This window comes from Astatotilapia calliptera, chromosome 14 (assembly GCF_900246225.1).
Source record: "Astatotilapia calliptera chromosome 14, fAstCal1.2, whole genome shotgun sequence".
Classification (NCBI taxonomy): domain Eukaryota; kingdom Metazoa; phylum Chordata; class Actinopteri; order Cichliformes; family Cichlidae; genus Astatotilapia; species Astatotilapia calliptera.
Window position 1 is genome coordinate 18289009 of NC_039315.1, and position 12816 is coordinate 18301824.

A 12816-nucleotide genomic window follows, 5' to 3' on the forward strand; every position below is an offset into this window, starting at 1 on the left:
GGTATAAGGAGGTGTGTGTGTGTGTGTGTGTGTGTGTGTGTGTGTGTGTGTGTGTGTGTGTGTGTGTGTGTGTGTGTGTGTGTGTGTGTGTGTGTGTGTGTGTGTGTGTGTGTGTGTGTGTGTGTGTGTTTGGGGGGGGGCAAAGGAATCGGTGTATGGGAATTAAGAGATATACAGTTTAGATTCTTTGCATAGTCATCTGCTTCTGGGTGCTCCAATAAATTGTCCTGTTTTGCACTCGGGTGTGTTATGCCAGTCTTTCGATCAAGGTTGTAATTTCCACCATTTCCCACACGGTGTCGCCCCTGTTCCGAAAGAAAAAGAGCCTGCCATCGCTACATCAAGGATGAAAGCATGCTTTTCCTACAAAATATTGCATAAATCTACTTTAATCTCTAATTATGGTATTGCACGAGATAATATAAGCAGGATGCAATACACTTTGTAGTGCTAGCAAGTTAATAGGAGCAGAGCATGCAAATGCAGCTACTTGTAATGGGATACAAAGGATGCTGAAGGAGGCTGCTGTTGCTGCTACCCGGTGCCGTTCAGTTAAAGGACAGCAAAGTGTGTATCCAAACAAACCTGCCTCGGTCTTCTACGAGCATATATTTGCTTCAGAGGACGCAAAACAGCCAGGATGTAAACAGAGAGACAGCCACATGTGAACCGTCAAGGTAATTATATTTCACCGCATTTATAAACGTGTTGTAACCCCATAAAACAAGGCTTTGTTAGCTTGCTAGCGGTTAGCTTGCTCCCTGATCCATCTAATAGTACCAGTGCAGAGTTAGCCTGTTATGATAGCATCCCCTCGGCTAAGGGATGAGCTATGGCCCTGCTCTGCTGCTGCCCTTTCACATTGTTAGCAACAGCTGCTTTTGCTGTCACCATCAATAAACTGGCCCACGAGCAAATGAAGAAATTTCTTCATTTGTTCGTGGGCTCGGGTTGCCAGTTCCCGTCCTTTCATTGGTTTGCGTGGGAACACAATTATTACGCTATTAGTTTTTACCTTAAAACAGCTCAAATCTGCATCCATTATAAGAGTAAACATAGCTCAGGTGTCTCACCCTTATCCTAGGAAAGCCTGCAGCAGGGCATGCTGTAATGAAGAAAAACAAATAATAAACATAAAGGTAGTTGTTCAGTTACCTGGTGTTTTCTTGTGTGTACTCTACAGAAGTCTTGAGTCACCACTCATTTCTTTATATTTTGCTAGTAAAATGAGCATATATTGAAACATGTGCAAACATTCATGGGAATGCAGTGTAATAAGGCAAAAACAGACTTTGTACAATTCTAAAGCGCCTGAAAGTCAATATTTGGCAACAATCGTTATTCCTTAGCTTTGCCTGAACTCTCTTAGGCAAGCTTTCTTTTCATTTTTTTTAAAAGTTTAAGTAGTCTTTTTTGGATGTTGGATGACTTTTGTTCTGTTCTCTGTCAAGATGATCTCACACTGCTTCAGTAATGTTGAGGTCCGGGCTCTGGGGAGGCCAATCCATGAATGATAGTGTTCCAATATGTGTTTTTTCTATCCAGGTATGTCTTTACTGCATTGGCAGTGTTTGGGATCATTGTCATGCTGAAAAACAAAGCAGCTGCAAATCAGATGCTTTCCACATTGGGCTGCATGGAGGATTAAAATCTGAGTGTACTTCTCTGTGTTTATAATTCCATCAATTTTTACAATTTACAATTTTTACATTGTTATCTGTTGATTAAGAATGGCTTCTTGACAGCCACCCTTCCACTGAGACCATTTCTGATGAGTCTCCAGTGAAAAGTAGATGGATCAACTGATGAATTGTCTGGGCCAGACGCATCTCTTAGGACTTGTGTCACATCCTTGCTGGATTTTTTTCTTATTTCTTAAGGACACGACTTTCAAATATTGTTCATGTATTACAGATAGTTTTTTTTTTTCGGCCTGCCACTTCTGCTTTTGTTCTCCTCTTGTCCAGGTTCCTCAGATCTTTTAATGACACACTGCATGCTGTACTAAGATATGCCATCTTTCCATCCTCTAGTTGTTTTTGGAATAACTGTATTGGTGCAAAAATACTATTTTATGCACGTTAAAGTGTATTATCTGTGGCATTTTTTTTTATAGATTCAAAAAAGAGAACAGTTTTGTGACTGTCTGCTACTAACAGATTGCACAAGGCACAATTTAAAATGGATTTTCTATTATGTAGGCATAATACTTGTTTATTCCTGGAGTTAGGTCCCTTTTTATCCTTGAATTAAAAAAAAAAACATTCCCAAGAAAATGGTCAGGTCAAAGGACTGGACTGAAAAACTTTCAAAACCCTTTATAAAGCATGGAGAACGATCACTCAAAACCAGAAAGTCTGGCTTCTTGGAAGATAAATATAGAGAAATGTGGAATCGTTCAAGACTTACTAGTTTTATTTTATGTCATTACATAATTTTGTCATTGCATATTCAGATCTCAGATGTTTCCTTTGTTTGCTCGTGATTTTTTTCTCCCTACTTTATTGTGCGTTTTCAGATGAACATGCAGGTTTTCTAAGACTATAAATTCAAGCCTAGTCTTCATATCATCTTTAGGTGCATCCTTTTTATCCATAGTACAAGTGAATCTGTAAAATGATTTGCAGCGGAGTCCATAAACAGATGAATTAATTTATTAACATATTCATTTTCAAGCAGAAAATCTGAAACGGTTCAGTGTCCCGCCTCTTAAATATAGTAATTTATTGCTCTTATATGTGTGTTGTAGTAACTGAATATCTTTTAGTTTATTTGGCTGGCATGTGGACATCACAAGCATAACAACGAAGATAGCAACTGGACATTTTTTGTTTGCTTATTAGTGCAGATGTCAAATAATAAGGGAGAAAGAGCCTTTGTCCCTCTCGGGAACTGTCTGAGACCCAGCACCCAGTAACCTCTCTGCCAGTTTTGAAACTAGCTTCAATCTTTAAGAATCAAGTGTACATCTTGTTCCATTTCACTGAGGGTGGGCTCATCTGTCTGCATGGTCTCACCTCCTAGTACAAACGTCACAGCAGAAGAAGAGACGTCCCCCTCACCCCACCAGACCCTCAGCCGGCCTACTATAGTACTATTATAGTTCAAGCAAAGGCTAATTGTTGCTCCCTCACAAAGAGTGCACAGTTCAAATCTCTGGACGGTGATTCTTTCTTTTTCTACTGTAAGTGATATTACAGAGCAAGAAGTTCCTCCTTGCATTTTTCTCTCGCCATGTAATGTGAGTCAGAGTTGGCTTGATGACTGCTGAGAAGTTTGTTTAGCTGTAATTTGCTGCTTTTCTTTGTTTGACTTACCTTCAGAGGGGAAGATGGCTGTGCTTGTCGTTTGTGCTCTCCTGTGCCTATCCTGCTGGGTGTCTTTCTACTTTGTCCTGTGTAACGTTAACGGATCCAGGAGCTACGAATGGAACTGTCGACTCGTCACGCTGGTGCACGGGATCCTGGCAGTCTGCATCACAGCGTACATAGGCTATGTAGATGGACCTTGGCCTTTTACTTATCCAGGTAGGGGATGCAGCTTGTCAAGATTTTGTGTGCACATTAAAACCTAAAAAGACAGCAAGGATGCAGAGACACAGCATAGATTTTAAGCAGCTCACAGACTTAATATTATATCCTCTTATGCATTAATGTGACATTACTGTTTAGGTTCATCTATTAGTTTTCACTGTAACATCTGCTGCTTTTTCTTTGAAAATTGATGCAGACATGAGGCATCTAAACTAGTTAGCACAGTTGAGCTCTAACTACCAGTGGAAACTTTTTGTAAGGTGCTGAAAAATCTTTAGACACAAAGACAAAAAGTTCTCAAGAGCTGTTTTTGTTACACGCCAATATAAACAACTATGTGCTCATTTCACAGTAATAACTTGTTTTATCTGTTTCTATAAGAAGCGAACTAAAGCCGGTCTTTTTTTGTCTGTGGATGCCAGGTACAAAGAACACCCCTCTGCAGATAAGTGCCATGGTCCTGAGTCTGGGCTATTTTATTTTTGACATGGCCTGGTGTGTGTACTTCCGTACAGAGGGACCAGTTATGCTGGCCCACCACACCATGAGCATCCTGGGAATCCTGTTGACCCTTTGGTTGGGGGAGTCTGGCATCGAGTCGTGCGCGGTGCTCTTTGGCAGTGAAATCACCAACCCTCTCTTGCAGGCGCGCTGGTTCCTCAAGCAGACTGGACGTTACGGGACTCTGCTGGGGGACGTTGTGGACGTCCTGTTTGTGCTGCTGTTTGTGGTGATGCGAATCTTCGTGGGAGGCACAATGCTGTACTGTGAGCTGATCTCCCCCAGGCCGAGATTCTTTATCAAGTGTGGCGGAGTGGCCATGTACGCCCTTTCCTGGGTCTTTATGGTAGACATTGTTCGATTTGCCATCCGGAAGAGCAAAAGCTGGCACAAACACCAGAGAGACCGCCAAGAGCTTTTAGCAGCTAATGGTCATGAAGGGAAGAAGGAGTGATCGGCATCAGAAGGGAATCCATTTATGTCATTTCTCTGCTCTTCGCTTTGGACACTTGATGGAAAGTACATGGAAAGCAACTTTCTCCATGTTGAAGTGTGATTTTAGAAAAAGGGATTTTTAAATTAAAAAAATGCTAAGGCTTCTTTTTGTAAGGTTTGTGGATTTTGGAGCTGAACATGCATAAAAGGTGCAAACAGCACTGACGCAGTTTATATCACTGAAAACCAAAGCATGTTGTATAAACACACAAAGAAAACCTGTGGGAAGAAAAGTTGCCGTTAACTGTGACCTAGTCATGTGTGGCAGTGTGGCTCCAAAAGGAAGTTCCCTACTAGAAAAGAAAAAGTTTACATGTAATGTTGTAGTCCTTGTGAAACACTTTTAGTGATGTCAACAGACTAGGATTGGTACTCAGGGAAATTAAGTAATATCAGAAAGATTGACGTGTGTTTGATGTGTTTAATCAAATTTCTATTTATTTTGCATCCCTCCTTTAAAGCTCTATGTTACAGTTTTATTGAGTCTATTAAATTCTAAATGTGTTCTTTTTAGTGTAAATTGTAAACTATAAATACATTCTCATGTTTTCTGAAATGGTAACCCTTGTCAACTTTATTGTACCAGATGTGTGAGGGTGGTCGCGCGTGAGTAATCATTTAGACAAGATCTGTGCTCTGCACTGATAGCTCCCAGCTAATTTAATTTAATAAGCTGTTTGTTGAATGTTTCAGTCTCACAGAGATCTTGTCAGAAATTGTCCAAGCTTTGATTAAATTCATTCTGAGCTATCTGTACATTGTGCAAGTCTTTCAAAAGGTCTTTTTTTTTAAATAAACCATTTTGAAATAAACATGTTATACAATGTTTGCCTTAATAAAAAATGTGCTACTGGGATGAAGACAGGAAGTTTTTATATTAAGGGACTATAATGACTGAGCCCAGATTTTTATGTGCATTCTTGTCTTAATTGTGAGAATATGTTTTTGTCGCAATAGGTTAAAAACATGCCATCGGTTTGTTTCCTATGTCTGTTCACCTGACTGGCACTGAGAGAAGTCTCTGTGTGCATCACCAATACATACAAGAAAGTACAAACCTAACTAGTGTGTGCCTTAGTTATCTGAATGTACCTTCCTAATGTGTTTTTATCCTTTCTCATGTACTGTAAACTCATTCAACACAGGAGGCGGCGTCACAAGAGCCATTTTGGGTCGGGGTTTCATCGTTCACCTTTGTAATCCCTGTGTAAAGTGAAATAAAATAAACTTGACATGTTGTTTGCATTCACTAAACAGCAAATTTACAACTAAACTGAAACATCAACTGTGTTCTAGTCAAGCCTAGCGAAACTCGAGATGAATTAGTCGACTGAGAGTGAAGTTACCTAAGCTGTCCACATGATGGTGTCATATCAATTATTTATGAATGATGAGAGAGGAAAGATGTGGTCTTTCTGCAATTCTAAAATAGCAATGAAAAGGGAAGAAAAGCACTTTTTATTTTAAACACAAAGCATCAGCAACTTACATTAAGTTACATTAAGTCCATGTGTAACTTTTTGGTTTTTCTCATTTTAGCATAAATTCGGTCGTTTTGGACCAGTTTTCAGTCTTTACCAATGCAAAGTGGAGATAGGTGTGTGTCATGCTGTGTGTAATATACAATGTGCCTTATTTATTGTCGTATTTACAGTATAATGTAGGGTGCCAGAAATGCAGTGATGTGTGACTGCAATGGTCAGCACAGCAATCACACAGTAGCGCAGTAGTTGTGTATTTAAGCAAGGTAGTTGTGTGAGAAAAAGGTTAGAGTACAAGCCAGACGGGAATTTGTTTATCAAGAAAGATAAAATTATGTACTTTGCATTGATAAATATGACTCACCACAACCTTAATGGGACAGATTAAGGTTTTTTTTTTATCATTTTCATTTGATGGTTGGTTTTGCTTCCAGTAATATCACATGCACAAAAACTGGAGTCGTATAAATGACTCTTGGACTGGAAGGTTCAACACTTTGCATGAAATGCATGAATAATTTATTGTGTCAGTTTCATGAGTGCCTTTTGCATCCATATTTGACTTTTACGGCACACACAGTTACTTGAAGCACTATTGAGAAGGAGACTGACTAACATGAAGATATTCGTGTCTATACATTTAAAAATGATCAAATTATAACAATTTTTTGGCCCAGTGGCCATTATTTAATATCCCTGCCAGCTGCACACGCCATTGAGGCACTGCTTGTTATATTCACAGCCTACTATAGTTGCATCATACACGAATAAATTATACATGTTTAGTATTACTGTTACCAGTAGTAGTAGTAGTGCTTGCTGTCGTTGTTACTTGTTTTTCAGTAGTGGTCCCTGATATTATGCTGAAATAAATTCTCCCCGGCGGCAGGAAGTGGTTAGTCTCTCCCAACTGCTAGCTAGGGCGTTGCTAGCGGCAGAAAGTGGGATTTTTTTTGGTACCTTTCCTCAAGTTATTCTCTCGAACAAACAGCGTTGTACGTTGGGAAAAAATAACGTTTAATGTTCGCTACAAGTTTCAAGCCCCTCGACGCTTTTTTGTCGTTGTTTACACGGGAGCGGTGGTTACTTTCTTTCCCGTTAGCTGGCGGCCACATAGCTAGCCTGCTTTCCATCCACGGGAATTCTGTCGAGAATTGACGATTTCTTTTGGAACATGGAGTCAAGAGACGCTGTGCTGTGCTAACGGGCTCCGCTGCATTTTGTTTCCTCAAGGAGTCTTTTTGAAGGACATAACGCGAAGACGTATCGCAAGCCAGTGAAAATACACGAGGTTTTTGTGTATGTATGTTTCGCTCGTTGGCCGGCTCATTGTTGTGAACGGGAGTTTGCTTAGTTTGCACTCGAAACAAGAGCCCACGAAGCAAAGTTTTTTGCTGAAAGAGCTCATCTGTTTTGTTAGCTGGTAGCTGGTGAGATTCAACGACTGCCAGTTTGCAGTGAGAAAGGATTTTTTTGGGGGGAAACCTATGTGCTTTTTTTTAAATGACCATTTAACTCAGTTCGTTTCTTTTTAATCAAAGCGGTTTGACGTTAGCTGCAGTTGTTTTGCTAATTTCTAACACGGGTCGTTTAAACTCGGCATTGAGCGATTCTCCTGGTCACGGGAGAGTCGTCCCCACAGCCACAGACAGGCATTTCTTGGAGCAGGGAATACCTAATGGGACTGGAGGAATTTCCAGCATCTTCACCGATCATTTAGACACCGAGGCCATTCGGCCGAGCTGGGTGTTGGCAGACGAACTACATCGCAGGGCCAAGGTGTCAGGAACGTTGGGATACGCATTGTTTACATACATCATATCGGCGGAAAACTGGGATGTGAATGCAAAGGAGACACACGAGGAGTTCGTACATACACGACAACTTGTGTCAGCTGCACCAGTATATTTATTATTGTTGCCAAAATATTGTTTATTACGGGGTAGGACTGCTAATTCGACCAAGGCCCCGATTGATTTTTATGATCTGCACTGTAGATTTTTTGCTGTCATTTAATTTTAACAAGAAGTCCTGGTTGTAGCTTAGGCTCATCTGGTGTTTGGAGGTGCCTTGCAGCAACCTCACAGTGAACTGATTCCCAGCATCGTTCTCAAAATCCCTGCCTACTCCAGACGCATGCCAGAGAAAGACGCTCCAGGAAATCGCCTCATCACACTCTGGAAAATGTTAATAGGATATAATTTGCTGCAAATCTAGAACCGGAAGCCCAATGAGTGACACACAGCCCAGCTTCACTGACAGGTACAGTAAACAACCACCTTTTATATTCTGTTAATGCACTGTTTTCACCTTCAAAGTAATAAAATCATAACATTTTTGTGAAAGTCCCTTGATACGGTTGATCTGAAAACGTGTTTTACACGGTTTAGGTAAAACACTGACCTATGTAGATGATGCTCGGTAATAACTGTTATTCAGTTACTAATGAAGGACATCAGATCTTGATGGAAACTGCTGATCTCAGCATGGATAATGGAGTTCTCTGTAGACTGTAAAATACTACTTATGGACTGGATGAGAAGGACTTCTACTGTTTGTGTGCTAGGGAACAGTCATCCAGTGATCCCTGTACACCTTTCAACATCACTATTACCCCTAAGCCTTTAAAGCTAAACCTCTCCTACACCTATTAAAACAATCTCTGGATTTAGACAAAACCCTAGCTCGGAGAGTAATCATCTTATCTAAGGCAGTTGTCACCTTAAACTAAAAGTTGGACCAGCTGACTAAACATTGTGTCACAGCCTTCAAGAATGCAGCGATGGATGTGTCCAAAACTACCCCAATGTATGGACACGTGTGTCCATCACTGATTTCTGCATTGCATCATGACAGTGGTTTTCGTGCCTGGACAATAAAGAGGTTTTTGTTCTGAAATGATGTTCTCTGGCAGTAAAACAAAAAGTGGAGCTGTTGTATTGCATCAAACCTTCCCACCTGAATGTCACATACCTGCAAGGAGAGAAGGAAGGAGTCAGAATAGAAGGGGAGCTTATTACACCAGGTTGGGATATGAAATACCCTCATGGCTAGAGCTAGAGGGAGGCGAAAGCCCAGCCCTAGTTTTTTTTTTTTTTTTTTTTTTTTTAAATAAATATGACACCCCCCTCCCCCACTGCACTGATGGCAGCAGTGGCTGGCACCAGCTGCTGGCCTGTACTTGGAATTATTGTTCTGTATGTATGGTCTGTTTACATTGTTTTCCACAACAGTTGCTGGTAGTGACTGCACTGATCAATTAGGTTTTTGGTTTGTTGCTTGCTCACTCTTGCCTTATGTGTGTCTGTATTTCCCTGCTTTTGCCTTCGCTCCAGCCATGTGTGGTGTTGTGCAGTTTGTTTTTTTGCTCTGTTGGCATTGGTGGGAGGATGCATTCAGTATCTATTGGGGTTGGGCTGCCAGCCGGTGGGTCAGTTTAGTGTGCAGTTCACTCTTTGTCATAGTGTTCTGCTGATCTCCACGATTTTCCCACACCCCTGAGGCCCTCTCAGGAAGTGGTACTGAGGGGTATACTGCAAATGAAGTTCAACACAACCAGGCTTTCTTTGCATTAGCTGGCTGGACAAAACCTAAAACCCCAGCTGGAGATAACAGGTATCACAACAGTGGTTCTCAACTTTATCTCTTAAGCAGAGCTTTTTGCTTCATGCTCTGTGCTCGGAAAAGTAGTGATTCGTGAGGCATTAGACCCTTTTTCTACACAAAATGACCCCTATGAGTGACACTTACTTCAGTCAGAGATGTTATCATTTGATGATGATAAAATGGTGATTAAAACTAAAAAGAACAGAACATTAAAAAGATAATACTAAAATGCAACGAGATTAATACAGTAGAAAACTGTTAATTTGGTGGTTTTTAGTGCACAGTAAAACAGTTTAATTCAAGTTATTTATTTCATCATCAGACTTGGCAGCAGATCAGAATCAAGTAAAACAATATTTAGACATTTTCTCCATCACCAAATTAATGCATGGGCATATTCAGTGACAATATGACACACAGTTTGCACTTTATTCAGAAATTTAACAGCGCATAACAATCCTATTAGCAGATAATCTATATTGTGCTTAAGACATGCTGTAAATGAAACAATCAGTGGAACCCTGGCACTTTGACTTTAAACCAAAACTCAGAAGATGGCCTGGTCATAAGCAGACTTTTTCACCATGAGTTACCACAGTAATTTAGCCAGGTAAATAGGAAGCTACTTTTATGACACAAACCTTTGACTTGAAGAGTTAAGCTTCGTAATACACCCCCTCCAGTGTTAGGGCTGCTCGATTATGGCAAAAATGATAATCACGATTATTTGACGATATTTATTTAACCCTTTAAGACCTACTATAGAACCAAGTCCACCAGAGCTTTTTTTTTTTTTTTTTACATGCTGTAGTGCCATTTGTGGGAGCATTTCAAGTTGCTATACATCAATACAACTGTTATAGCCCATATTTTAATAATATGTATGCATTAAGTGCATAGTAATTACATAAATTGCAAAAAAGTGCAATAAACTACAAAAAAAATTGAAAATCGCTTTTGTTTTGTTTACATATATTTCTACTTGGAGAAATTTAAGAGGCTTATCCCTCAAAACTTTAAATACAATAAAGTTGCAAAAAATAGTTTCCCACCACAGGAAATTTATTTTGAGTGTCTTCATAGTTTTATTTTGGAGATACACCAATTTTTATATACTGCAGGAAAAACAAAAAACAAGCAAATTTGCAAAGAAAACAGCAGGTGCATCATTTCACTGTGGGAAGTGTTACGAACAGCTGATAGGAACGGCAAAGCGTGTTTCTGGAATATTATGTTTTTGTTCCTGCAAGCGCTTTTTATGCAATTTTTGCAAAGCTATATGTGGAACGAAACCGTGACCGAGGACAAGCTGATGGCATCAGATGTAAGTACAACTCCTCCGGTTTCATATGCAAAACAAATTATTGCACTAGCTTACACGGTTCAGGTTCTACAGGGATTTAAAAATAGTTACGCAAAACGGAGTGTGCTGCTCTGACCGGCTTTAAAGGGTTAACAATGACTTTAAAAAAATAATATAAAATAGTGTGCAACACCACTGAAGTTTTTTTTTTTTTTTAAACTCTCTTTTCAACCAACGGCAGTCACTCTCCAAATAACTTCTGCTTAGCTTTCCGAGCTTCCCTCGGGTCCTCTTAATCAGCGGTCTCCAACCTTTTTTGCGCCACGGACCGGTTTATGCCCGACAATATTTTCACGGACCAGCCTTTAAGGTGTCGCGGATAAATTAGGGAGGGGCTAATAATCGGCTCAGTCATTTTTAATGATCGTTGAAAGCCCAGATCGTAATCGTGATTAAAATTCGATTAATTGAGCAGCCCTATCCAGTGTCATTACTAGTAGTAAAAAATAGTCAGTGTTTATCACCCAGGTATTTCAGGTACTCTCCGGGAGGCTGATTGGAGTGTGATTTCACAGCAAAAGTTTTAACCTATGTCTGTAATCAGTTTTCAGCTGACAAGCCTGTCAATAATCATTCAATATCATTGATTCTTACATAAATATGCTCTCAGTTGTGAAGCCAGTATCAGTCACAACCTAATAAAGGCCAAAGTTTTCACATTGTGACATAGCCATCAGCTGAAAACGAGAGATGTGAGATGTCATGATCAGTGAATGTCTGGTAGTTTGCCGTGCTAAAGTCTTTAAAGGGGGAACGGTTAACTATATGTCAACATTGATATATTTCTGTGGGCTAGTTGAGTAATTATATCACCACTATTTTTAATAACAGGACACTGGAGTTGATAATTTGCGTCACTGCAGTGAAGTTTGTTTCCTTATGATAAATGTTTTCATGAGCAGTTCTGACAGCCCAGTCTGCTTGTATGCGTCTCCAGTATTTGGCATCCCTCCCCGATAATGCACCATGCCTCTGCTCCATCTAGTCAGCGCTGATACTGAGGAAGCTGCGTCAGCTGCTCTAAACCGTGCATTAAAATGAATTTCCAGCAGTCACTTAAAGCTCTGATCATAAGCTTCCAACTTGGCAACAGAGGAAATGTGCATTTCACCCTAACATGTAACCTGCAAATGAAAAGACAAAGTCCAGCCTCTTAGAAATGTTCTTTTGTGGTGGAAAAAAACTTCAGTTCAAGTGACAATCAACATTTGAAATGAAGCAGGTTGCAGGCTGTAGTTTGAGCTTGCAGGATTAAAAGCTAGTATAGCCTGTAACATCTAGGTAAGGGCGGTCAAGCCAAATAAATTTAAACAGTTTTTCCTGATATGTAATCTTGGTAAACATTTTCTCTTGAGGTCACCTAGGTTGTAGTAATAGATGATGATCTGAGGGTTAGATTCCTTTCAAAGAATGTAGTAAATGAGTATTATTATTATTACATATTTATTTCCCGTGCTGTAGTTTCATGTGTACAAATGTACACATCCATGCACGCACTTTTTCACTGTTTGAAATGAATGTGTGTGTTAGAGAGCATATAATTGACACAAGTTTGACACGTATCTTTCGTTGCAAGTGAGTGAGGCTTGTCTGCTGGCATTATGTTCTCTTCATGCTCTGGACGGGGTAGTAAACTCTCCAGTGTGTCTCATGCTTTCTTCTCATTGGCAGTAGTTATCTCTTTTAGGCTTTTCTGTTTGTTGCTTTGCTATGCTGGTTGGATTGTGCTGTGTTACTTTAAGAAGTACACCAGCCCCTCTTGCAGCAATATATCGCCACCATGCTTTGTGGTTGGGATGGCGTTGCAAGCGTCATCTTTAGTGCTTTAAATATAATG

At 40.1% G+C, this 12816-nt stretch overlaps 2 protein-coding genes and 1 long non-coding RNA gene across 6 annotated transcripts in view; 2 read left to right on the plus strand and 1 right to left on the minus strand.

Annotated features, from left to right (window-relative positions):
- Window positions 1–163: 163 nt before the first annotated feature.
- tlcd5a (TLC domain containing 5a) lies at window positions 164–5778 on the plus strand. Of its 2 annotated transcripts, XM_026192191.1 has the most exons (4): window positions 164–677; window positions 3025–3184; window positions 3324–3527; window positions 3956–5778. In XM_026192191.1, the coding sequence occupies exons 3-4, from the start codon at window positions 3332–3334 to the stop codon at window positions 4486–4488; spliced, it is 729 nt and encodes a 242-aa protein (XP_026047976.1). In that variant the 5' UTR covers window positions 164–677; window positions 3025–3184; window positions 3324–3331; the 3' UTR covers window positions 4489–5778. The 2 variants fall into 2 exon arrangements, with proteins under 2 accessions (XP_026047976.1, XP_026047975.1); XM_026192190.1 differs by lacking the exon at window positions 3025–3184.
- LOC113036110 (uncharacterized) lies at window positions 5671–6905 on the minus strand. The gene is made up of 3 exons (XR_003274423.1): window positions 6809–6905; window positions 5876–5952; window positions 5671–5732 (listed from the first exon to the last, which is right to left on the minus strand). It is a non-coding gene; the product is annotated as an uncharacterized LOC113036110 (long non-coding RNA).
- Window positions 6906–6911: 6 nt separating this feature from the next.
- arhgef12a (Rho guanine nucleotide exchange factor (GEF) 12a) overlaps window positions 6912–12816 on the plus strand; it is a 43843-nt gene continuing 37938 nt past the window's right edge. For 2 of the 3 annotated variants that reach the window (XM_026192178.1, XM_026192181.1), the window contains exon 1: window positions 6912–8272. In XM_026192178.1, the coding sequence (XP_026047963.1) occupies window positions 8241–8272 (32 nt within the window). In that variant the 5' untranslated portion in view covers window positions 6912–8240. The remainder of the gene's footprint in view (window positions 8273–12816) is intronic. The other variant, XM_026192179.1, reaches the window with a different exon arrangement.